Here is a 26,947-nt window from a genome sequence, read left to right as displayed (position 1 = left end):
AACAGGAAAAAACCGGAAAAACCCACCCTGAAAAATCTTAAAATAAAACCCAAAACCACAAAAAATAGCCCCAAAAAATTCATTAAAAATTAAAAAAAAATAATAACCATGAAAAATCCCAAAAAACCCACAAGAAAACCCCAAAAAAATCCCCCTAAAAAGACTCAGAAAAAACAAAAAATAAAAACCCCAAAAAAAACCCCCAAAAAAGCAAACAAAATAACCCCGATAATATTAAAAAACCCTAGAAAAACCCCAAAAAACAAACGAATAAAAACCCCAAAAAATCATCAAAAATATTTTTTAAAACCCAGGAAAAAAAACCCTAAAAAAACCCCAAACTCTCCCCAAAAAAATCCCCAAAAAATCCAAAAAAGAAGCCCAAAAAAAAATCCCCAAAAAATCCCCAAAAAATCCCCAAAAAAAACCCCAAAAAAATCCCCCAAAAAAATCCCAAAAAATCCCAAAAAAATCCCAAAAATCCCCAAAAAATCCAAAAAAAAAAAAATCCCCAAAAAATCCCAAAAAATCCCCAAAAAATCCCAATAAAAGAAATATTAAAAAGCCCCCAAATCCCCCAAATTTCCCTCAAAATTTCAGATGTTTTTGGGTTTGTTGATGACGCCGTCGGGGTAGTGCTGCTTGAACTGCGCCACCACGTCGGGGTCCAGCAGGTGGATCCCGTCCAGCTGGTTCCCCAGAGTGATCCTGGAAAACACCAAAATCACCCCAAAATCACCCCAAAAATGCACCCAAAATATCCCAAAAATACATCCAAAATATCCCCCAAAAAATCCCCAAAAATGTCCCCAAAATCCTCAAAAAAATCTGCTTTAAATCCCCAAAAAATCCAATTTAAATCCTCAAAAAATCCCCGAAAATCCCAATTTAAATCCTCCAAAAATCCCCAATAACCCCAATTTAAATCCCCAAAACATCCTCAAAAAATCCATTTCAAAACCCCTAAAAATCACCCAAAAATCCCCCCAAAAAATCCAATTTAAATCCTCCAAAAATCCCCAATAACCCCAATTTAAATCCTCCAAAAATCCCCAATATCCCAAATTTAAATCCCCAAAATACCCTCAAAAAATCCACTTTAAATCCCCTAAAAAATCACCCAAAAACCCTCAAAAAAATCCAATTTAAATCCCAAAAATCCTCAAAAAAATCCAATTAAAATCCTCCAAAACCCCCCAATAACCCCAATTCAAATCCCCAAAAAATCCACTTTAAGCCCCCTGAAAAATCCCCAAAAAATTCAGAAAAAAAACCCAAAAAATCCCCCCAAAAAACCACTTTAAAATCCAAAAAAAAAAACCCCAAAAATCCACTTTATAAAAATTAAAAACTGCCCCAAAAAGCCCCAAAAAAAGCGGATTTTGGTACCAGTTGGGCTGCACGTTGTGGGGCCGCCCGAAGAGTTCGATTTTGCGCGTGCCCGGCGAGAGGCGCTCGATCATCCCGTAAATCTCGTCGGGTTTGTGGCTCGTCGAGCGAACCTGGGGGGATTTGGGGTAAAAAAAATAAATTTAATTTTTTTGGGGATTTTTTGGGGTTTTTTTTAGGGATTTTTTGGGGTTTAAATTGGATTTTTTTGGGATTTTTTGGGGATTTTTGAAGGGATTTATCATCCCGTAAATCTCGTTGGGTTTGTGGCTGGTGGAGCGAACCTGGGGGGATTTGGGGTTAAAAAATAAATTTTAATTTTTCGGGGATTTTTTGGGGATTTTTTGGGATTTAAATTGGATTTTTTGGGATTTTTTTGGGATTTTTTGGGGATTTTTGAAGGGATTTATCATCCCGTAAATCTCGTCGGGTTTGTGGCTGGTGGAGCGAACCTGGGGGGATTTGGGGTTAAAAAAATAAATTTTAATTTTTTGGGGTTTCTTTTGGGATTTTTTGGGGATTTTTTTGGGATTTTTTGGGGTTTAAATTGGATTTTTTGAGGATTTTTTGGGAGATGTTTGGGGGATTTAAAGTGGATTTTCTGGGGGTTTAAACTGAATTTTTTGAGGATTTTTTTTGGGTTGAAATCCGGGGATTCTGGGGTGAAATTTCTGGATTTTTTCGGGGTGAAATCCGGGGATTTTGGGGTGAAATTCCAGGGATTGTTTTGGGTTGAAATCTGGGGATTTTGGGGTGAAATTCCAGGGGTATTTTTGGGGTGAAATCCGGGGATTTTGGGGTGAAATTCCAGGGATTTTTTTGGGGTGAAATCCAGGGATTTTGGGGTTAAATTCCAGGGGTGTTTTTGGGGTGAATTCCGGGGATTTTTGGGTTGAAATCCAGGGATTTTGGGGTGAAATTTCAGGGGTATTTTTGGGGTGAATTCCGGGGATTTTTGGGTTGAAATCCAGGGATTTTGGGGTGAAATTTCAGGGGATTTTGGGTTGAAATCCGGGGATTTTGGGGTGAAATTCCAGGGATTTTTTGGGGTGAAATTTCAGAGGATTTTGGGTTGAAATCCGGGGATTTTGGGGGGAAAACTCAGGGGTATTTTTGGGTTGAAATCCGGGGATTTTGGGGGGAAATTTCAGGGGTATTTTTGGGGTTAAATTCCAGGGGTATTTTTGGGGTGAATTCCGGGGATTTTTGGGTTGAAATCCAGGGATTTTGGGGTTAAATTTCAGGGGTTTTTGGGTTGAAATCCCAGGGATTTTTTTGGGGTGAAATCCGGGGATTTTGGGGTGAAATTTCAGGGGTTTTTTGGGGTGAATTCCAGGGATTTTTTTGGGTTGAAATCCAGGGATTTTGGGGTTAAATTCCAGGGGGTTTTTGGGTTGAAATCCCAGGGATTTTTTTGGGTGAAATCCGGGGATTTGGGAGTGAAATTTCAGGGGATTTTGGGGTGAAATCCCAGGGATTGTTTTGGGGTGAAATCCGGGGTTTTTTGTTTGAAATTCCAGGGTTTTTTTGGGTTGAAATCCCAGGGATTGCTTTGGGGTGAATTCCGGCAGTTTTGGGTCTCACCTCGGCCACGATGACGTCACAGTCCAGGCCCCGGTTGAAGCCTTGGGGGTTCCCCTTCACCCCCACCTGTGGGAAGGGCAAAATGTGTGGAGGGGGGTCCTGGAACCCCAAAATCCCCTGAAAACGCCCCAAAAATCCAAAATCCCCAAAAAAACCCAAAATCCCCCAAAGCCAACCCAAAACCCCTGAAATCCCATAAAGACACCCCAAAATCTATCCTAAAATCCCCTAAAAATGCCCCAAAAACCCAAAATACCCAAAACAACCCAAAATCCCCAAAAGCCACCCAAAAACCCCTGAAATCCCCTCCCAAAACACCTCAAATCCCCTAAATCCACCCCAAAAAACCCAAAATCCCCTCAATCCACCCCAAAAATCCCAAAATCCCCTCAATCCACCCTAAAAATCCCTAAACCCACCCAAAAAAACCCAAAATCCCCAAAAGCCACCCCAAAACCCCTGAAATCCCATAAAGACACCCCAAAATCTGCCCCAAAATCCTCTGAAAACGCCCCAAAAATCCAAAATACCCAAAACAACCCAAAATCCCCTCAATCCACCCTAAAAACCCCAAATCCCCTCAATCCACCCCAAAAAACCCAAAATCCCCGAAATCCACCCCAAAAAAAACCCCAAAATCCCCAAAATCCACCCCAAAAAACACAAAATCCCCAAAAGCCACCCTAAAAATCCCTAAATCCACCCCAAAAAACCCAAAATCCCCTCAATCCACCCCAAAAATCCCTAAACCCACCCCCAAAAAAACCCCAAATCCCCCAAAATTTTCCCTCAGGGTCCCCCGGGTTTGGGGTTGGGTTTTGGGGCGATTCTGGAGGATTTTGGGGTCGGGATTTCGGACCAGTTTTGGGTCAATTTTGGGGCGTTTTGGGGTCGTTTTTGGGGTCAATTTTGGCTCAGTTTTGGTGAATTTTGGGTCAATTTTGGTTCATTTTTGGGGTCGGTTTTTGGGGTGGATTTTTGAAGTCAGTTTTGGGTCAATTTTGGGGTATTTTAGGCTCAGTTTGGGTTCAATTTTGGGGTTCAGGACTTGGGATAAATTCACGTTTAGTTTTGGGGTGTTTTAGGGTCATTTTGGGGTTTTTTGGGGACCAGTTTTGTGTCAGTTTTGGCTCCGTTTTTGCTCTATTTTTGCTCATTTTCCCCTGTTTTTGGTCATTTTGGGCTCCGTTTTTGGCTCCATTTTTGGGGTGATTTTTGGGCTGATTTTTGGGGTGATTTTTGGGGTAAATTTTGGGGATTTTGGGTCATTTTTGGGGTACCAGGCAGTGCTCCTTGCCGTGGTTCAGCCAGTGCCCGTTTGGGTCCATTTTAGCCAATTTTTGGCTCCATTTTTGCTCAGTTTTGGCTCATTTTGGGCTGGTTTTTGGGGTGATTTTAGGGTGATTTTTGGGGTGATTTTTGGGGTGATTTTTGGGGTGATTTTTGGGGTAAATTTTGGGGATTTTGGGGTACCAGGCAGTGCTCCTTGCCGTGGTTCAGCCAGTGCCCCGTGCGCCCCGTGCGGATGATTCGCTGCAGCTGATTCGTCTTCACCCAAATGATCTCGTCCACCCGCTCGTACCTGCCAAGAAATTTCACATTTTTGGGGCATTTTGGGGCATTTTGGGGTTTTTTGGGGTTTTGGGGTTTTTAAAGGGGTTTTTTGGCGGTTTTGAGGGGTTTTTAAAATGTATTTTCTTTTATTTTTAAAGGGTTTTTTGGGATTTTTTAAGGAGTTTTTCGGGGTTTTTGAAATGGATTTTTTTGGGGTTTTCTTAAAGGGGTTTTTGAAATTTTGGAGTTTTGTAAATTTTGTGGGTTTTGGGGATTTTGGGGTTTTTTTTAAAGGGATTTTTGGGAGGTTTTAAAAGGGAGTTTATTGGGATTTTTAAAGGGGGTTTGGGGGTTTTTTTTGGGATTTTGGGATTTTTTAAATGGGTTTTATTTTGTTTTTTTAAAGGGGGTTTTGGGAGGTTTTTTGGGTTTTTTAAAGGGGGATTTGGGTTTTTTTTTTTTAAAGGGATTTTTTGGGGGTTTTTGGGGTTTTTTAAAGGACTTTTTGGGGATATTGGGGGAATTTGTGGGTTTTTTTAAAGGGATTTTGGGGTTTTTTGGGGGTTTTTAAAAAGGGATTTTGGGGTTTTTTGGGGTTTTTTTTTAAAGAGGGTTTTAGGGTTTTTTGGTGGTTTTTTAAAAAGGGATTTTGAAGTTTTTTGGGGTTTTTTATAAAGGGATTTTAGGTTTTTTTTTTGGTGGTTTTTTAAAAAGGGATTTTGGGGTTTTTTGGTGGTTTTTAAAAAGGGAATTTGGGGTTTTTTGTTTTTTTTTTTTTAAAAGGGATTTTGGGGTTTTTTGGTGGTTTTTTTAAAGGGATTTGGGGAATTTTGGGGTTTTCTAGGAAGGGTTTTTTGGGGAATTTTGGGGGTTTGGAATTTTTGGGGGATTTTGGCTTTTTTAGCATTTTTGGATTTTTTTGGGGTTTTTTTAAAGGGGTTTTTGGGTTTTTTTTTTAAGGGGGAAATCTCAAAACTCACCCCCAGAGGTTGAGGCACTCCCGGCCCAGCTCCATGGCCCTGAAATGGGGGAAAATTTGGGGATTTTGGACAAAAAAAAAGAAAAAGAGGGATTTTGGGGGAGAAAATTGGGATTTTGGGGAAGAAAATTGGGATTTTGGGGGAGAAAATCGGGATTTTGGGGAGAAAATTGGGATTTTGGGAAGAAAATTGGGATTTTGGGAAAGAAATTGGGATTTTGGGGGAGAAAATTGGGATTTGGGGGTTTTGGGGGAAAAAGAGCAACTGGGGAAAAGGAAATGAGGGATTTTGGGGGGAAATTGGGATTTTGGGGGGAAAAAATTGGGATTATGAGGGGAAATTTGGTTTGGGGGAAATAGGGTTGAGGAGAAATTGGGGTTTTTGGGGAGAAAAATTGGGATTCTGGGGAGAAATCGGGGATTTTGGCGGGGAAATTGGGGATTTTGGGGGGGAAATTGAGATTTTGGGGTTTTAGGGGCAAAAGGGGGTTTGGAAAGGAGAAATTTGGGATTTTGGGGGGAAAAATGGGTTTTTTAGGCAGGAAATTGACGTTTTGGAGTCACCAAAAATTCAGGATAAATACTCCAGGGTTTGGGGAAAATTGGGGTTTTTTTGGGGTAAATCCAGCGGATTTGGGATCACCACGAATTCAGGGTGAACCCTCTGAGGCCGAGGATAATCCCGGGAGTTTTTTGGGGTGAATTCTGGCGGTTTTGGGCTCACCACAAATTTCCACAAATTTGCACTGAATCCTCTCAGACTGGGGGTAAACCCTCAGGTTTTTTGGGGTGAATTCTCAGGATTTTGGGGTAAATCCCAGCAGATTCAGACTCACAACAGATTTGAGGTGAAACCTCGGGATTTTTGGGGTGAATCCCAGCAATTCTGGGGTAAACCCCAGCAGATCTGGAGTCACAACGGGTTTGAGGTGAAACCCTGGGATTTTTGGGGTGAATCCCAGCAATTTTGGGGTAAACCCCAACAGATTTGGAGTCACGACGGATTTGAGGTGAAACCTCGGGATTTTTGGGGTGAATCCCAGCAATTTTGGGGTAAATTCCAGCAGATCTGGAGTCACAACGGATTTGAGGTGAAACTTTGGGATTTTTGGGGTGAATCCCAGCAATTCTGGGGTAAATCCCAGCAGATCTGGAGTCACAACAGATTTGAGGTGAAACCTCAGGATTTTTGGGGTGAATCCCATCAATTTTAGGGTAAATCCCAGCAGATTTGGGGTCACAGTGGATTTGAGGTGAAACCTCAGGATTTTGGTGTGAATCCCATCAATTTTAGGGTAAATCCCAGCAGATTTGGGGTCACAACGGATTTGAGGTGAAACTTTGGGATTTTGGTTGTGAATCCCAGCAATTTTGGGGTAAATCCCAGCAGATTTGGAGTCACAGTGAATTCGAGGTGAAACCTCAGGATTTTTGGGGTGAATCCCAGCAATTTTGGGGTAAATCCCAGCAGATCTGGAGTCACAACGGGTTTGAGGTGAAACCTCGGGATTTTTGGGGTGAATCCCAGCAATTTTGGGGTAAATCCCAGCAGACTTGGGGTCACAACAGATTTGAGGTGAAACCTCGGGATTTTTGGGGTGAATCCCAGCAATTTTGGGGTAAACCCCAGCAGATTTGGAGTCACGACGGATTTGAGGTGAAACCTCGGGATTTTTGGGGTGAATCCCATCAATTTTAGGGTAAACCCCAGCAGACTTGGGGTCACAACAGATTTGAGGTGAAACCTCGGGATTTTTGGGGTGAATCCCAGCAATTTTGGGGTAAACCCCAGCAGATCTGGAGTCACAACGGGTTTGAGGTGAAACTTTGGGATTTTTGGGGTGAATCCCAGCAATTTTGGGGTAAACCCCCGCGGATTTGGGGCGAATTCTCGGGATTTTTGGCTCGCCGCAAGCTCGCACCGAAACCTCCCAATGCGAGGGCAAACCCCCGGGTGTTTTGGGGCGAATCCCGGCGTTTTTGGGGCCCCGACCTGCCGGTGACCCAGAGGAAGAGGAAGCCCTCGTCCTGCAGCACGGGGATGTTGAGGCGCCGCATCTCGTCGTCCGTCAGCGTGCCGTAGGGCAGCTCCATGTGGATGTCCCAGGGCGGGTCGGCCATCACCACCGCGAACTTGCCCAGGATGGACACGTCCAGGTAGCGGATGTCGCAGCAGATCCACTGAAAAAACGGGGAGAAAACGTGAAAAAATGGGCAAATTAGAGAAAAATGTGAAAAAACGGCGAAAAACGGCAAAAAACGGGGTCAGATTTGGGTCAGAAACACCTCAGGAACCTGCCCAGGATGGACACGTCCAGGTAGCGGATGTCGCAGCAGATCCACTGCAAAAAACGGGGCGAAAACGCGGAAAAACGGTGAAAATAGAGAAAAATGTGAAAAAACGGCGAAAAACGGCAAAAATGGGGGTAAAACAGGTGACAAATGGGGTCAGAAACACCTCAGGAAACTGCCCAGGATGGACACGTCCAGGTAGCGGATGTCGCAGCAGATCCACTGCAAAAACGGGGAGAAAACGCGAAAAAACGGTGAAAATAGAGAAAAATGAGAAAAAACGGCGAAAAACGGCAAAAATGGGGGTAAAACAGGTCACAAACGGGGTCAGAAACACCTCAGGAACCTGCCCAGCATGGACACGTCCAGGTAGCGGATGTCGCAGCAGATCCACTGCAAAAAACGGGGCGAAAATGCGAAAAAACGGTGAAAATAGCAAAAAACGGTAAAAAAACGCAAAAAAACCATCAAAATAGGCAAAAAAATGGGGGAATTGGGGCTCAGGAGCTTGCTCAGGATGGACACGTCCAGGTAGCGGATGTCGCAGCAGATCCACTGCAAAAAACGGGGCGAAAAGGCGAAAAAACGGTGAAAATAGAGAAAAACGTGAAAAAACGGCGAAAAACGGCAATAATGGGGGTAAAACAGGTCACAAACGGGGTCAGAAACACCTCAGGAAACTGCCCAGGATGGACACGTCCAGGTAGCGGATGTCGCAGCAGATCCACTGCAAAAAACGGGGAGAAAACACGAAAAAACGGTGAAAATAGAGAAAAATGAGAAAAAACGGTGAAAAATGGCAAAAAACGGGGTCAGATTTGGGTCAGAAACACCTCAGGAACCTGCCCAGCATGGACACATCCAGGTAGCGGATGTCGCAGCAGATCCGCTGAAAAATGGGGAGAAAACGCGAAAAAAGGGGCAAAATAGAGAAAAATGTGAAAAAACGGCGAAAAACGGCAAAAATGGGGGTAAAACAGGTCACAAACGGGGTCAGAAACACCTCAGGAAACTGCCCAGCATGGACACGTCCAGGTAGCGGATGTCGCAGCAGATCCGCTGCAAAAACGGGGAGAAAACGTGAAAAAACGGGCAAAATAGCAAAAACTGTGAAAAATGGCCCAAAGTGCCCCAAAACGGCCAAAAAACGGCAAAAAAATGGGAGGAATTTGGCCTCAGGAAGCTGCCCAGGATGGACACGGCCAGGGAGCAGATTGGAAAAATTATTATTCATACTAAAAAAATAAAAAGATAATAATAAAGTAAAATATTGTTTTAATAACATCAGAATTAATATAATAAAAAATTATGCAACCGAACAGGGAGTTAATAAACTAACATTACCGTAATAAAACTAAGTTCTACAATGAAATAATTCCTTCATAAAAAATCAATATTAATATAATGAAAGTAAGTACCGTAATCAAATACTGGCTTAACGATAAGAACTAATATTTTAAAAATAAATAATAGAACAAACCATCAGCTTAATAAAAATTCAGTATTACTATTATGAAAAGATACAATAAAATCAAATAATAAAATATCGATATGAAAAAAAATTAAAATAAATAACGTGTTAAAAATACTAGTACAGTAAGTAAAATATAGAAAGTGCAAGATATATAATACATTATATGTAAGATATAATATGTATGTATATAATTTAATTATAATACAATAAGATGTAAAAGAAAGACTTCCAAAAACCCAAAAAAAAAATCAAAAATTACCCCCCAAACCCCTAAAAAAAATGAAAATTATTGAAATTTGGATTACCTGCGGCGGGAAGAGGCGGTCGGCGCCGGCGTCGGGGCGCGGCGCCGCGGGCGGGCGGGGCCGGGGGCGGGGAGCGGGGGCGGGGCCGCGGCTGGGCGGGGCTGCGCGGGGGCGTGGCCGCGCAGGCGTCGATCTCGTAGTGCACGTACTTGCACGTGTCCATGTGGAAGCACGTGTTGAGGAAGGAGCAGTCGCCCAGGGACTCGTCCGTGTGCTTGTTGATGATGCGGCTGCCGGGGGGGAAATATTTGGGGTGAAAAACCGAAATTTCGGGAAAATCGTCCAAAATAATCGTCCCAAAACCTGAATCGGACTGCCCGGAAGCGCAGCCTGCGGCAAGGCCGCTCTCCACCTGAGGCCTTGACTCGCTCCTCCCAAAAACCCCAAATAATCACCTCAAATCTGAATTAAACGCCTCAAAACCTCAAATAAACACCCCAAAACCCCAAATAAACACCCCAAAACCCCAAATAAACACATAGACCCTCATATAGTCACCCCAAAACCTGAATTTAATCCTCCCAGACTGCCCGGAAGCGCAGCCTGCGGCAAGGCCGCTCTCCACCTGAGGCCTTGACGCGCTCCTCCCAAAAACCCCAAATAATCACCTCAAATCTGAATTAAACGCCTCAAAACCTCAAATAAACACCCCAAAACCCCAAATAAACACCCCAAAACCCCAAATAAACACATAAACCCTCATAGAATCACCACAAAACCTGAATTTAATCCTCCCAGACTGCCCGGAAGTGCAGCCTGCGGCAAGGCCGCTCTCCACCTGAGGCCTTGACTCGCTCCTCCCAAAAACCCCAAATAATCACCTCAAATCTGAATCAAATGCCTCAAAACCTCAAATAAACACCCCAAAACCCCAAATAAACACCCCAAAACCCCAAATAAACACCCCAAAACCCCAAATAAAAGCCCCAAAACCCCAAATAAACACATAAACCCTCATATAATCACCCCAAAACCTGAATTTAATCCTCCCAGACTAACCGGAAGTGCAGGCCCAGGGCCTGAGGCCTTGACGCAGCACTTCCGGGGTCCTGAGGCCTTGAAGCGCTCCTCCCCAAAACCCCAAATAAACACCCCAAAACCCGAATTAAACCCCTCAAAACCCCAAGTAAGAGCCCCAAACCTCCAAATAATTCGAATTAAACCCCAAAACCAGATGTAAGCCCCAAAATCTGAATTAAATGCTCCCAGATTGACCGGAAGTGCAGGCCTGAGGCCTTGATGCACTTCTCCCCAAAACCCCAAATAATCACCTCAAAACCTGAATTAAACCCCTCAAAACCTGAATCAAACTCTCCAAAACCCCAAATAAAAGCCCCAAAATCCCAGATATTCACCCCAAAACTCCAAATAAGAGCCCCAAAACCTCAATAATTCCCCCCAGACCGACCGGAAGTGGAGCCTGTGGCAGGGCCTGTCCCCGCCCGAGGCCTTGACGCACTCCTCCCCAAAACCCCAAATCAATCCCAATTAAACTTGAATTAAATGCCCCAAAACCCCAGATATTCACCCCAAAATCCCAAATAATCACCCCAAACCCCCAGATATTAACCCCAAAACCCCCCAGACCGACCGGAAGTGGAGCCTGCGGCAGGGCCTGTCCGCGCCCGAGGCCTTGACGCACTCCTCCTTGGTGCCGTGGTCGCAGAACTCCTGCACCTGGGCGCGGCCCCGCGAGCGGAACTTCTCCACGATGGACTGCTCCTTGGCCGTCGTGGTGTTCAGCAGCTCCAGGATCTCCTGGCTCACCTGGTGGGCAGCAAGGCCACGCCCACCTCGTTAAACTCCGCCCATCATTGTCAGGCTCCACCCACCAGCCTTAAAATCCCACCCATTATCTCCAGGCTCCGCCCACCCCCATTAAACCACACTCATGACCTCTGGACATCACTCGTCATCTCTAGACTCCGCCCACCAACTTCAGGCTCCGCCCACCAGCCTTAAACCCCACCCAGCATCTTTAGGCTTCGCCTACCAACTCTAGGCTCCACCCATCTCCATGAAACCCCACTCACCATTTGCAGACTCCGCCCACCACCCTTAAACTCCACCCATTATCTCCAGGCTCCACCCACCACTGCCGCCATCTTAAAGCCCCGCCGTTTTGAAACCGGCCATCTTGAAACCCCACCATACAAAAGCGCCGCCATCTTGAAACCACACCATCTTGAAATGTTGGCGTCTTAAAAACGCCATTTTAAGACTCCGCCATTTTGAAACCCCGCCATGTTAAAACTCCTCCATCTTGAAATGCCGCCATCTTGAAGTGACACCATTTTGAAATGCCACCATCTTGAAACCCCGCCATTTTGAAACCCCACCATTTTGAAACCCCACCATCTTGAAATTCCACCATCTTGAAACCCCACCATTTTGAAACCCACTATCTTGAAACCCTGCCATATTTAAAATACCGCCATCTTGAAATCCCAACCAAACTCTGCCGCTTTGAAACCCCGCCATCTTGAAGCCTCGCTATCTTGAAATTCCACCACCTTGAAACCCTGCCATCTTGAAACCCCACCATCTTGAAATTCCACTACCTTAAAACCCCACCATTACAAATGCCACCATCTTAAAACTCCGCCATTTTGAACCCCCGCCACGTTGAAACTCCACTATTTTGAAACTCCGTTTTGAAACCCGCCATCTTGAAACACTGATGCCTTTAAGCGCCATTTTGAAACCCCTCCATTTTGAACCCCCGCCATCTTGAAACCCCACCGTATTCAAGCGCTGCCATCTTGAAACCCCATTTTGAAACCCGCCATCTTGAAACACTGATGCCTTTAAGCGCCATTCTGAAACCCCTCCATTTGAACCCCCGCCATCTTGAAACCCCACAACGCCGCCATTTTGAAACCCACCACCTCGAAAAGCCGATGCCCTAAAGCGCCATTTTTAAACGCCGCCATTTGAATCCCCGCCATCTTGAATCCCCACCCCTCCCAAGCCCCGCCCACCGCCGAACCCCCGCCCTCACCTTCTTACTCTGCTGCTCCTTGGTGGACTGCTGGCTCAGCAAACTCTCGATCTCCAAATCCACGTCCGACGCCGCCGCCGCCCTCCGGCACCTCTTGGCCTCCTTCCCTTCCCCGGCTCCTCCCCCCGCCCCGCCCGCAGGCTCCGCCCCCCGGCGCCGCCCGGCCAACGAGGCGGCGGCGGCGGCCATGGCGGCCAGCTTGGAGTGGTCGGCGCAGGTGACGAGGGCGGGGCCGTCGTGGAGCAGCCCCCGGCGCACCTCGATCAGCTCCTGCGCCGCGAACTTGTGCAGCAGGCTCTCGACGGCGCGCAGCGTCACCTGGGCGTCGCCCTGCGGCACAGGCGGGCACAGGTGAGCGTGGGGAGGCACCCGGGGGGCAGCTGGAGCACACCTGGGCGCACCTGGGGGGTAGTTGGGGGCATCTGGGGGGTCTGGGAGGACCTGGAGAACACCTGGATGCACCCAGGCATACCTGGGAGTACCTGGGGAACACCTGGGGGGTACCTGGATACACTTGGGTACACCTGGAGGGCACCTAGACACACCTGGGGGCACACCTGGGGGCACACCTGGGGGCACCTCAGTACACTTGGATATACCTGGGGGCACCTGGGACACCCGCGGGCATCTGGTGCACCTGGAAGGCACCTGGGGATACACTGAGGAGCACCTGGGGGACACCTGGATTCAACTGGGAGACACCTGGCGTACACCTGGGCAGACCAGTGGAACACCTGGATACACCTGGAGGGTGTCTGGGGGGCACCTAGATACCTGTGGAGGGTACGTGGGTACACCTGGGGGCAGTTGGTGGCACCTGGAGGGCACCTGGACACACCTGGGGGCAGCTGGGGTGCATCTAGATACACCTGTCCCACCTGTCCCAGGTGTGTCCCCCCTGTCTCACCTGTCCCAGATGTCCCCAGGCGTGCCCCCTCTAAGTCCGGTGTGTCCCACCTCTATCAGGTATGTCCCCAGGCGCGTCCCCACCTATCCCAGGTGTGCCCAGGTGTGTCCCCACCTATCCCAGGTGTGCCCAGGTGTGTCCCCACCTGTCGCAGGTGTGCCCAGGTGTGTCCCCAGGTGCGTCCCCACCTATCCCAGGTGTGCCCAGGTGTGCCCAGGTGCGTCCCCACCTATCCCAGGTGTGCCCAGGTGTGTCCCCACCTGTCCCAGGTGTGCCCAGGTGTGTCCCCATGTGTCCTGTGTCCCCACCTGTCCCAGTTGTGCCCAGGTGTGTGCCCAGGTGTGTGCCCAGGTGTGTCCCCACCTATCCCAGGTGTGCCCAGGTGTGTCCCCAGGTGTGTGCCCAGGTGTGTCCCCACCTATCCCAGGTGTGCCCAGGTGTGTGCCCAGGTGTGTCCCCACCTGTCCCAGGTGCGTACCCCGGCGATGGCGCTGCGGATGGCGCTGGCGTCGGTGGGCAGGGGCGTGGCCAGGTCCGACAGGTGCAGGAGCAGTCGCCGCTCCAGGGCCGGGTCCGGCTCCGGGGGCTCCCCGGGGACCCCCTCGGCCCCGCCCACCGGAGGGGAGGGGGCGGAGCCGGGGGCGGAGCCGAGGGAGGACACGCCCCCGTCAGGGCCGGAGGGGGCGGGGCTGGAGGTGCGGGGGGGCGTGGCCAGGCTGAGGTCATGGCGGGGGTCTGTGGGGGGGGAGAAATCATCTTAATTAACATCTTAGTTAACCTTAAATACTCTTAATTAACCTTAATTAATCTCAATTAACAATTCCTAATTACCGCTAGCTCTTAATTAGTCCTAATCACAATTAACCCTTATATTTAATTAACCCCTATTCCTAATTAATCCCTACTCTTCGTTAACTACTATCATTGACTAACTCCTATTGTTAATTACTTCTCCGTTCTTAATTAACCATTACTGATTAAGCCTCCATTCTTAATTAACCGTCTCTTATTAATTACCCCCTTCACCCCTCATTAACCCCCCCCAAGTAACTCTTAGCCTTTCATTAACCCCCCTAATTGACCCCTGACCCTCATTAACCCCCTAATTACCCCTCTCCCCCGTAATTAACCCCTAATTTCCCCTTCCCCCCTCATTTATCCCTTTAATTACCCCTTGTCTCCTTCATTAACCCATTTAATTCTGCCCAGACCTCTCATTAACTCCCTTAATCAACCCTTAGCCCCTCACTACCCCCCTAATTAACACTCGCCCCCTTATTAACCCCTTAATTACCCCTTCTCCCCTTAATTAACCCTTTAACTCCCCTCAGCCCCTCACGGCCCCGGGCCCTCACCGGCGGCCCCGAGCGGGTCCTGCTTCCTGCGCCGCTGCAGCCGCTCCCGGAGCGAGTCCAGCTGCTTCTTGTGCGCCTGGATCGAGCTCCACGTGTCCGACATGGCCCCGGCCGCGTCCCTGTCGCGGTCCTGTCGCGACAGAGACCGAGGGGCCGCGATTCCTCCCGCTCCCTCTCCCGCCTAACAACGCCGGAAGCGGAAGCGGCCTGAATCGACCGGAAGCCGCCGCCGCCGCCATTTTGAGTGTGGGCAAACCCATTTGTTCTAATAGGGACCGCCGCCATTTTGAGTGCTGGCGCCCACCGTAACTTCCGTGGCGACCGCCGCCATTTTGAGTGTGGGCACCCCCCGTTTATTTTAATAAAGGCCGCCGCCTATTTGAGCACTGGCAGCTCGTTGTTTCCGTGGGAACCACCGCCATTTTGAGAGCTGGCAGAACCACCCCCGTTCCTCACAAACGCGATCTCCGCGGCTTTAATTTTACGGCTTTAAAACGGGAAAATTCCCTCCGTGCCCTTCCAACAGACACCGCGCCCATCCTTGCGCTTCATTCCAAAGCCGACCCGCAGCATTTTCACCCCCGGTGAGGGCGCCGCGGCGAACGGCGCCATTTTGAACCCAGGCACCCCCGCTGTTTCCATGGTAACCGCCGCCATTTTTAACACGGGCACTTTCGGCTTCCCGTTGCCACAGCAACGCGCGCCATTTTCCGGGCTGGCCACGCCCCCGCTGCCATTTTGAGTACGGGTACGTTTCCATGGCAACCGCCGCCATTTTAAACCCGGGCACTTCCGGCTTTCCGTTGTCACAGCAACGCGCGCCATCCTCTGCGCTGGCCACGCCCCTTCATGGTCACGCCCCCGCCGCCATTTTGAGCACTGGCAGCTCGTTGTTTCCATGGTAACCGTCGCCATTTTGAACCCGGGCACTTCCGGCTTTCCGTTGCCACAGCAACGCGCGCCATTCTCTGCTCTGGCCACGCCCCCGCTGCCATTTTGAGTACGGGCACGTTTCCATGGCAACCGCCGCCATTTTGAATACGGGCACTCCTTTTTATTTCCATGGAGACCGCCGCCATTTTCAGAGCTGGCAGAACCACCCCCGTCCCTCACAAACACGATTTCCATGGCTTTAATTTTCCGTCTTTAAAACCGGAAAATTCCCGCCGTGCCGTTCCTACAGACACCGCGCCCCACCTCGCGTTTTATTCCAAACGCGACCTGCGGCATTTTGAGCCTCGGTGAGGGCGCATTGAGGAGCGCCGCCATTTTGAGTACTGGCACCTCGTTGTTTCCATGTCAGCCGCCGCCATTTTTGACCCGGCCAATTCCTGCCCTTGTTTCCATGGGAACCGCCGCCATTTTAAGCGCGGGCACTTCCTGCTTTCCGTTGCCACAGCAACGCACGCCATTTTCCGGGCTGACCACGCCTTCGCCGCCATTTTGAGTACGGGAACGTTGCCATGGCAACCGCCGCCATGTTGAACCCAGACACTTCCGGCTTTCCGTTGCCACAGCAACGCGCGCCATTTTTCCGGGCTGGCCACGCCCCTTAATGGGCACGCCCATGGCGCCATTTTGAGTACTGGCATCGCCGTGTTCCCATGGCAACAGCCGCCATTTTGACTCACGGCGCGTTTCCACGGCAACCGCCGCCATTTTGCGCGGTGGCCACGCCCAACTGAGGGCGCCGCCATCTTTGTTGACAGCGCCGCCATCTTTGTTGAGGCCGCCGCCATTTTGAAGGGGCGGATTTTGGGGCGAATTCTTTCGATTTTTGGGGTCCCGCTTCTCCCGTTTTCCCCCCTCACCCTCAAATCACACACAGGAGAATCAGCAAAGGGTTTTAATCAGTTTTATAGGGGAATTTTTGGGGAATTCTGGGGCTCCTGAGATGAATTTTGGAGTCCCCCCCCCAAATTACTCCCCTGGAGTTTCAGGGTCTCCATTGTCAGCACCCAAAAATGGAGAGTTTCCACCCAAAATTGCAGAATTCACGCCCAAATCCGAGGAATTCCCGCCCAAAATGGTGGAATTTTCACTCAAAACTGAGGGATTTCCACCAAAACTTGCGGAATTACTACCTAAAACTGAGGAATTCTCACCCAAAACTGTGGAATTTTCACTCAAAATTGGGGAATTCCTGCCTGATATGGAGGAATTCTTACCCAAATCTGAGGGATTTTCACATGAAATTGGAGAATTCCTGTCCAAAATTGCAGAATTTCCACCCAAAATCACAGAAGTTGCACCCAAATTTGCAGAATTCTCACCCAAATTTTGAGAATTCCCACACAAAATTGTGGAATTCTCACTCAAAATTAAGATATTGCCATCCAAATTCTGATAATTCCCACCCAAATTTGTGGAAACTTCCCCACAATTTTCTGAATTCCCACCCAAAACTGTGGAATCCCCACCCAAATTTGGAGAATTTCCACCCAAGTTTGAGGAATTCTCCTCCAAATCTGAATTTCCCCCAAAGTCGAAGAATTTCGCCCCAAATTTGGGGCTGGAAATTCCAATTTTTCCCCCAATTCCTGAACCCTGGAGGCCTCGAAGGGGGTGGAGCACGGAGTGGGCGTGGCCTCATCCTGGTGGGCGGGGCACAGGAGGCGGCGCTTGGGGAAGGAGGCGTGGCTTGAAGAGTGGGCGGGGTTTGTTTGGAGCTCTTGAGGGGCGGGGCTCGGCAGAGGGGGCGTGGCTGGAGCTGGAGGGGGCGTGGCCGCTTCCGGGGGGACCTGCGGGGTGACAAGAGCAACCAATCAGGGCAGGGCTGACCAAATGACCAATCAGAGTGACCAATGACCCCAAGCCTTGACCCACTGACCCCCGTCTCACCTGGGGGCCGCGCCGGCGCCGCAGGTGCGCCTGGAGGTCGCCGCGGTGCCGGGGCCGCTCGGCCGCTCGATGGTGGGGACGCTTCGGGCAGACGGCCAACGGTGATGAAGAACCCAACGGTGATGAAGAACCCCACGCTGGGCCCAACGTTGGTGAGGAACCCAAAGAGGAACCCAATGGTGGGGCCAACGTTGATGAAGAACCCACCGTTGATGAGGAACCCAACGAGGAACCCAACGGCGCAGCCAAGGGAGACGAAGAACCCATGGTTGAAGAAGAACCCAACGTTGGACCCAATGATGGCTTCGCACTCAATGTTGGGCCCAATGCTGAAGAAGAACCCAACGTTGATGGAGGCGGCAGCGTTGATGAAGAACCCAACACTGATGAAGGCCCCAATGATGGCGTTGAACCCAACCTTGGACCCAGCGACGCCGTTGGGCCCAATGTTGATGAGGAACTCAACATTGGGCCCAAGGATGCAGAAGAACCCAACGTTGGGCCCAACGTTGACTTCACTGATGGCGCTGACTCCAACACTGACGGAGAGCCCAGCGCTGGACCCAAGGACGGGCCCGTGGATGACGAAGACCCCAGCGTTGACCTTGCTGAAGTTGAAGAACCCAATGTTGACGCCGTCGACCTCACCAATGGCGGTGACCCCAACGCTGGGCCCAACGATGGCGAAGAACCCAATGTTGGCCCCAACATTGACCCCACTGATGGCACTGAACCCAACGTTGACCCCGCTGATGGCATTGAACCCAACGTTGACCCCGTTGATGATGAAGAACCCAACGAACACCCCAAGGTTGACCCCGTTGACTTCACCGATGGTGCTGAACCCAACATGGGCCCCACTGATGATGAAGACCCCAAGCCTGGGCCCAATGACGATGAAGAACCCAACGCTGACCCCGACAACGGCGCTAAACCCAACGCCGCGTCCAACGTCGGCCCCGTCGGCCTCTTTGAAGACGAAGAACCCAAAGCCGGACCCAACGACTGTGAAGAACCCAACGTCGACCTCAACGACGACGACGAACTCAAGACTGGGCTCAACGACTGCGAAGAACCCAACGAGGACCCCAAGTTTGGACCCAACGCCGACCTCAACGACGACGAGGAACCCAAAATCGGCCCCAACGACGCCGCCGACCCCAACGTCGACCTCAACGACGACGAAGAACCCAACGTGGACGCCAAGGCCACGGCTTTGCCGAAGGGGGCGGGCAGCAGCAGCAGGCGGGGGCGGGGCGGGGGGCGGGGCCTCCTCTGATTGGCCGCTCTCTGCGGGGTTTTTTGCGGGGGTTTCTGGGGCGTTCTCGGCGCCGCTTTTTGGGGCGCCCTCGGCGGCGCCTCCAGCGCCCCCAGCAGGAGGAGCTGGCGGCAGATCTCCTGCGTCAGCTGCATCTGCAGGAGCTGCCGCTGCTGCAGCTGCCGCAGCTCCTCCAGGATCAGCCGCAGCTCCGGGGGCGGGGGGGAGGGCGGCGCGGGGCTGGGGGAGGGGGCGGCGGGGGCTGGGCGAGGGGAGAGAGACAGAGAGAGAGAAAAGTCAGAAATTCGGGGGTTTCAGCAAAAAAAATTCGGGGGTTTTAACACAAAATTTGGGGGTTTCAGCTCAAAATTTGGGTGTTTTAGCCCAAAATTCAGTGGTTTTAGCAAGAAATTTGGGGGTTTCAGCAAAAAATTCAGGGGTTTTAGCACAAAATTTGGGGGTTTTAGCCCAAAATTCAGTGGTTTTAGCCAAAAATTTGGGGGTTTTGGCGCAAAATTCGGTGGTTTTAGCCCAAAATTTGGGTATTTCAGTACAAAATTTGGGGGAATTAGGTCGAAACTTGGGGGTTTTAGCCCAAAATTTGGGGGGTTTTGGCACAAAATTCGGCGGTTTTAGCCCAAAATTCGGGGATTTCGGTCCAAAATTTGCGGAGAATTGGGTCAAAATTTGGGGGTTTTAGCCCAAAATTTGGGGGTTTTGGCACAAAATTCGGTGGTTTTAGCCCAAAATTCGGGGATTTCAGTCCAAAATTTGCGGAGAATTGGGTCAAAACTTGGGGGTTTTAGCCCAAAATTTGGGGGTTTTGGCACAAAATTCGGTGGTTTTAGCCCAAAATTCGGGTATTTCAGTCCAAAATTTGGGGGAATTAGGTCGAAATTTGGGGGTTTTAGCCCAAAATTTGGTGGGTTTGGCACAAAATTGGGGTCATTCGGTTCAAAATTGTCGTTATTCACCCTAAAAACGTTATTATTTGTCTAAATTTGTCGTTTTTCACCCCAAAATTGTCATTATTCACCCCAAAATTAGGATTAGTCAGCTCGAAATTGTCATTATTCACCCCAGAATTGTCATTTGTCCAAAGCTGTAGTTTTTCACCCCAAAATTGTAATTAGTCGCCCCAGAATTCTCATTAATCACCTCAGAATTATAATTAGTCACCTCAAAATTGTCATTTGCCCAATGTTGTCATTATTCATCCCAAAACTGTCATTATTCAGCCTAAAAACTGTCAGTATTCAACCCAATATTATTATTTGTCCAAATTTGCTATTTTTCACCCCAAAATTGGCGTTTCTTGTCCCAAGTTTGTCATTATTACCACAAAACTGCATTTTCCCCCCAAAATTACCAAAATTCCCACCCAAAAATGATAAATTCACCCAAAATCACATTCATCCCCAAAAAATGAAATTATTCCCAAAAACCACCCCAAATCATTCCCCAAAAAAAACCCCAAAATCGCCCCCCCAATATTCCAATATTCCCTCCCCCCAAAATCCCCCATTTCCCCCAACCCAAAATCCCCATTTTTTGCCCCAAAAATCTCGAGTTTTTCCACCCCAAAATCCTGGGCTTAGCCCCCCTCAAATCCAGGTTTTTTCCCCCCAAAATTTCCTAAAATGCCCCCCAAAAATTAAGAGGTTTTTCCCAAAACCCCCCTTTTGCCCCCCAAACCCCTCCCAAAAATCTAATTTTCCCCCCGAAAATTCCAATTTTTTGCACCAAAATCCTTGGTTTGCCCCAAAATCCCCCGTTTCCCTCCCAAAACCCCTTTTTTGCCCAAAAAAATTTCATTTTTTTCCCCCCAAAAATCCCTTTCCCCCAAAATTCCCTGTTTTCCCAAAATCCCCCATTTTTCACCAAAAGCCCCTTAAACCTCCCAAATTCCGCCGTTTTCCCCCCAAAATCCCCCTTTTTACCTATAAATCTCCTTTCTCCCCCCCCCCAAAAAAATCCCCTGAAATCGCCCCAAAAACCCATTTTTTTTCCCCTCAAAAATCCCCTTTTTTTCACCCCAAAATGCCTGGTTTTCCCCAAAACCCTCGGGTTTTCCCAAACCCCAACTTTTTCCCCCAAAAATTACCCTTAAACCCCTCAAAAATCCCCCCTTTTTCCCCCAAAACTTCAGGGTTTCCCCCCCCTCCCCCCAAATTCCCTAAAATCCCCCAAAATTTATGGTTTTTTCCCAAAATCCCTTTTTTTCCCAGACCCTCATTTCCCCCCAAAACCCCCCACAAAAATCCCATTTTTTCCCCCCCAAAATTCCAATTTTTACCCCAAACCCCCCCCAAAAAAATCCCATTTCCCCCAAACCATCGGTTTTTCCCAAAAATCTCCTTTTTTAATCCCCAAAATCCCTTTAAAAAAAACCTAAAATCCCCCCAAAAATCCCCAATTTTCCCCTCCAAAATTCCGATTTTTTCCCCCTAAAAAATCCAATTTCCCCCCCCCAAAACCCCGAATTTTTTTCCCGCCAAACCCCCCCCCCCGTTATTTCCCGCCAAACCCCCCCCCCCCCCGTTATTTCCCGCCAAACCCCGGTTTTTTCCCGCGCTAATTTTGGGGTGAATCCGCGCGGTTTCGGGTCCGTTCCGCACCTCCGGGCTCGGCCATGGCCGCGATTGGGGGGAGGGGTCGGGAAATGACGTCACGGGGGGGAGGGGGCGTCTGTCGCGACAGGCGGTGACGTCACCGCCGCGGGAGGGGCGGACGGGGGGGGATTTTGGGGAAAATTTGGGGATTTTTGGGGTTTTTAGCAAATTTTGGGGGGAATTTTGGAGGGATTCGCGAATTTGGGGGGATTTTGGGGGGTCCCAGGAGGATTTTTGGGGCATTTTGGGGCATTTTGGGAGGAATTTGGGGATTTTTGGGGGGAGATTTTGGGGGCATTTGGAGAAAATTTGGGGCTTTTGGGGCGTTTTGGTGGAAATTTGGGGTTTTTGGGAATTTGGGGGGGGTTTTGGGGGTCCTGGGTAAATTTGAGGGGGATTTGGGGCATTTGGGGGAATTAGGGGGTTTGGGGCATTTTGGAGAATTTTGGGGGGGTGGAGATTTTGGGGCATTTTGGGGAAATTTGGTGATTTTGGGGGGATTTTAGCGAATTTTTTGGGGGGGGGATTTGGTTTTTTGGGGGGGAATTTTGGGGAAATTTGGGGGGGAAATTTGAGATATTGGGGGGATTTTAAATTTTGGGAGAAATTGGGAGGGGATTTGGGTTGCATTTCGGGTTTTTTGGAGCATTTTGCGATTTTTGGGGGGGGTCCCAGGAGGATTTTGGGGTGTCTTGAGGGGGAATTTCGGGGGATTTTGGGGCAGATTTGGGGTCCCGAGCAGATTTTGGGTGATTTTGTGGGATTTTTTGGGGGGGGGGGCTTGGAGGATTTTGGGGAGATTTGGGGATTTTGGGGGTCCCAGGAGGATTTTGGGTGGATTTTGTGGGTTCTGAGTGGGATTTTTGGGGGTCCTGAAAGGGAATTTTTTCAATTTTGGGGTCATGAAAGGGATTTTGGGGTCTCTGAGGGGATTTTGGGCCAATTTGGGTGTTCTGAGTGGGATTTTTGGGGTCCTGGAAGGGATTTTGGGTTATTTGAGGTGTCTGAGGGGATTTTGGAGTGCTTGAAGAGATTTCGGGATATTTGGGGTGGTCTCTGACGGAATTTTGGGGCGATTTGGGAGCTCTGAAGGGATTTTAGGGGATTTCGGATTTCTGAGGGGATTTTGGAGCTCTGAAAAGGTTTTGGGCGAATTTTGGGGTTTCTGAAGAGATTTTAGGGGGACTTTGGAACTCTGAGGGCAGTTTTGGGCTCCTGGAAGAAATTTTGGGGCGATTTTGTGAGTTCTGAGGCGATTTCGGAGGTCCTGAAAGGGATTTTGGGGCGATTTTCGGGGGGTTTGGGGGCGCCCTCAGTGAACTCGCGGCCGCGTCTCGGGGATCCGTGGCTCTGATTGGCTGCCGAAGGCCCCCCTCGACCAATCAGAAGCCGTCGCTGGGCAGATTTCCCCCCCAAGGGCGCTCTTCCCGCGCACGGCGCTGATTGGTTACGGCCCTTTTCGCTCGACCAATCAGCGGCCGCTGCTGAGGAGGAGGCGGGAAACTGCGGATTTGGGTTTATTTTAATTAATTTTTAATTATAATTAATTTATTTGGGATTTTATCGCTGTTTTGATTGCTTTTTTTGGCGTTTGGTTTGTTTAATTGGAATTAATTGAAGTTTTAGCTCGTTTAATTGGGGTTTGTTTAGTGTAATTAAATTAATTTCAGGTAAAATGAACTTATTGTTAATTAACACAAATTTTTATTTTTCTAATTATGTATTTCAATTATTATCAATTTATAATTTTTCAAATAAAATTATTATTATTTAAATTATAAAAGCCTATAAATATGGTTTTTTTCAATTAATAAAAATATAATAATTTTATCAATTAAAAATAATAAATTTTCTCAATTAATAACAACCTATAAGTGTATTTTATTGTTTCAAATTAATATAAATTTATAAGTGTTTGAATTAAAAATAACTTTTTTCTCAATTACTAAAGCCAACTAATTTATTGCATTAATTTCAATTAATATAAGTTTATGCCTTTTCTATATAAAAATTAAAAAATGTTTAATTAATAAAGATATATAAGTTTAATCCATTTATTCCAATTAATATAAATTTATGAATTCTATCAATATAAATTTGTATTTTTTAATTATTAAAAATCTAAAAATTATTATAAATTAATTTCACTCAATAAAAATTTTCTAATAATTTCATTTCCTATAAATATATTTTTAATTTTTTACAATAACATTTTAATTTTTTATAAGATTAAAATGCAATTAAAAAATAAAATGGAATTAAATTAATTAAATGAAATTCCTCTGCTTTTATTTTATCAAATTTTGGGATTTAATTCCTGGATTTTCGTCCGTTCCTTTAATTAATTTAATTTTATTCAATTTATTTCAATTAATCTCCTTTATTTTTTAATTCCTCTGCTTTAATTGATTTTATTTCTGTTTTTCGCCCATTTTCTCCCTAATTTGCATCAATTTCCTGCCTCTGTTTTTGCCAATTTCTATTTTTATAAATTTATTTTCATCCCCTTTTTTCAATTCTTATTCTTCCTCTTTTTATTTAATTTAATTCCATTTTTTGATTGCAAAAATAGAAATTATTAATTCCACTTATTCTGTTTATTTCCTATTATTTTTCTTTTATTTCATTTTTATTTCATTTATTTTTTCTGATTACTTTATTTTCTCCCATTTATATTTAATTTAATTTATTTTTAATTTAATTTAATTTAATTTAATGTTATGTTATGTTATGTTATTTTATTTTACTTTATTTTATTTTAATTTAATTTTATTTTATTTTATTTTATTTTATTTTATTTTATTTTATTTTATTTTATTTTATTTTATTATTTTTATTTTTTATATTTTATTTTAAAATTGAATTTTAATTTAATTCTAGTTTAAATTCTGGTTTATTTTAACTCAAAGTTATTTTTATTTGATTAATTGAATTATTTAATTTTAATATTATTTCAAATTAATTTTAATTTTACATTTTAAAATATCAACTAATATAAATAATAATACAGAATAATCTTTAATGAATAAAAACAAAATTTTTTTTGTGAATAATAACAGTAAGAAAAATTAAAAATAATTAAATCAAAATATAAATAATGATAAAATAATAGATTTTAATAAAATAAAATAAAATAAAATAAAATAAAATAAAATAAAATATAGTAAAATAAAATATAATAAAATAAAATAAAAATAACATAAATCATACTGAATTATTTAATTTTATTTTGCTGAATTTTCCATTTTGTTTTATATTTTTCAAATTTTTCATTGCTTTTATTACAATTTTTTAATTCCCTTTATTTCTATTTTATTTCACTTTATCCCCAAAAACCCCAAACGACCCCAAAGGAAAAGAACGAAAACAACGAAGAAAACCCAGAAGAAAATGGAATTCTTTATTTTTTATTAAAATAATATTAATTAATACCGATTAATAAAAGGTAATTGACGTTAATGGATGTTAATAAACATTAGCAATGAAGGAACCTGGTAAAATATGGAAGTAAGAAATAAAGTATAAAATAAAAAAAAAAAATTAAAAAAAAATAAAAATAAAATAAAATAAAATAAAATAAAATAAAATAAAATAAAATAAAATAAAATAAAATATTGTTTTAGTATTATTATCAAAACAAAAATATAAATTAAAAATATTGTCGTTAATAAACCTCAAATAAACAAAGTTAACAAATTAATGGCGAAAGTAATTAATTATAAATATAATAAAATAAAAAAAATAAAACAAAATAAAATAAAAATTATTTTCATTTACTTTAAATTTAAATGAATTTAAATTTAAATGAATTTAATTTGATTGAACTCTGTTAAATAAAAATGAAATAAAACAAAATAAAACTTGAAATAAATTAAATTAAACTAAAATAAACTCAATAGAAATAAAATAAAATAAAATAAAATAAAATTAAATTAAATTAAATTAAATTAAATTAAATTAAATTAAATTAAATTAAATTTTATTTAAAAAATTAAATAAATTAAATTAAATTAAATTAAATTAAATTAAATTAAATTAAATTAAATTTAAAAAGGAGTAAAAAATAAAAATAAAATAAAATAGAATAAAATAAAATAGAATAAAATAAAATAAAATAAAATAAAATAAAATAAAATAAAATAAAATAAAATAAAATAAAGTAAAATAAAATAAAATTCACCCAACATCCCCGGCCTGTCCCGGCTCTGCCCGAGGCCTCCCCGGGTTTTTCTCTCTGTTCCGGCCCCGGCGCCGCCCCCGGGGATCCCCAAAGGACCCGAAAGGCCCCGAAAGGCCCAAATTGGCCCAAATTGGCCCCAAATCGGCGCCGGTTTCGCTTTCGGGGCTCGGCTGCAGCTGCAGCTCCTGCACCTGCTGGGGGCCCCAAATGCTCGTTCTTCACCCGAAATCTTCATTCTTCACCACAAATCTTCGTTCTTCACCACAAATCCTCGTTCTGGGCCCGAAATCTGCACTCCTGGCCCCAAATCCTCGTTCTTCACCACAAATCCTCATGGTTCACCCCAAATCCTCATTCTTCAAACGAAATCCTCGTTCTTGGCCCCAAATCCTCGTTCTGAGCCCGAAATCTTCATTCTGAGCCCCAAATCTTCACTCTTGGCCCCAAATCTCCATTCTTGGCCCCAAATCCACACTCCTGGCCCCAAATCCACACTCCTGGCCCCAAATCCACACTCCTGGCCCCAAATCTCCACTTCTGGCCCCAAATCTCAACCTTAGACCCCAAATCTTTACTCTTGGTCCCAAATCTTTGTTCTTGGCCCCAATCTCAGCTCCTGGCCCCAAACCTCAGCTCTTGGCTCCAAGGCTCAACCAAGGTCCCCAAGCCTGGGTGGAAATGGCCGAGATTTGGGGAAAATGGGCCAGATTTGGGTCCGTGGGGTTCACCAATGGGGTCAAAGGGTTGGAGGGAAGGATGGGGGGAACAGGGATGGGGACGGGACCAAAATTAGAATCAGCAGCATGAGCCTCCCAACCCCAACCATCATAGGCGTTTTTGGCACAGAAATAGGATCCGGAATCCTCGTCCTTGAGGCTGTTCATGGTCAGCGTCACCGAGCTCTGCCCGTTGTCCCTGGAGATCCTGAACCGGCCCTTGACCGATGGCGCGTATCTGGGGGTGGAACCGTCACCGTTGATGCCCGCGACGTATTCCAGCCCCTGCCCGGGTCTCTGGCGGATCCAGAACATTGCAGATTTTGTGAAATTGAAGCCAGAGGCGCGGCACAGCAACGTCAGGGACCCCCCGGGGGGCTGGAGGTCCCCCCCGCACTCCAGCAGGGTCACGGCCGCCCGGAGCCCTGCGGGACAAAGGGGAGATGGGGATGAGGCCAAAGCTCAAGCACTGACCCCAATATCCCAATTATTGTCCCTTA

General features: G+C 46.2%; 2 protein-coding genes across 2 annotated transcripts; both read right to left on the bottom strand.

Annotated features, from left to right (window-relative positions):
• Positions 1–533: 533 nt before the first annotated feature.
• LOC134433700 (N6-adenosine-methyltransferase subunit METTL3-like) lies at positions 534–15,006 on the bottom strand. Its single transcript, XM_063182457.1, is given in 12 exon segments — positions 534–708; positions 1,390–1,502; positions 2,974–3,039; positions 4,447–4,555; positions 5,508–5,546; positions 7,500–7,687; positions 9,578–9,619; positions 9,621–9,807; positions 11,169–11,344; positions 12,579–12,908; positions 13,964–14,220; positions 14,841–15,006. Coding segments are annotated over 12 exon segments (1,722 nt in total). The 5' UTR covers positions 14,944–15,006; the 3' UTR covers positions 534–596.
• Positions 15,007–16,687: 1,681 nt separating this feature from the next.
• Positions 16,688–26,867, bottom strand: LOC134433744 (uncharacterized; the record flags this gene model as incomplete). The annotated part of the gene is made up of 4 exons (XM_063182461.1): positions 16,688–17,581; positions 17,682–19,201; positions 25,974–26,061; positions 26,555–26,867. Coding segments are annotated over 4 exons (2,073 nt in total), but the record flags the coding sequence as incomplete, so codon positions are not given.
• Positions 26,868–26,947: the final 80 nt, after the last annotated feature.

This window comes from Melospiza melodia, unplaced genomic scaffold (genome assembly GCF_035770615.1).
Source record: "Melospiza melodia melodia isolate bMelMel2 unplaced genomic scaffold, bMelMel2.pri scaffold_238, whole genome shotgun sequence".
In the NCBI taxonomy this organism is placed as follows: Eukaryota; Metazoa; Chordata; class Aves; order Passeriformes; family Passerellidae; genus Melospiza; species Melospiza melodia.
The sequence above is the reverse complement of the archived record's forward strand: the minus strand, read 5'-3'. Positions and strand labels throughout refer to the sequence as shown.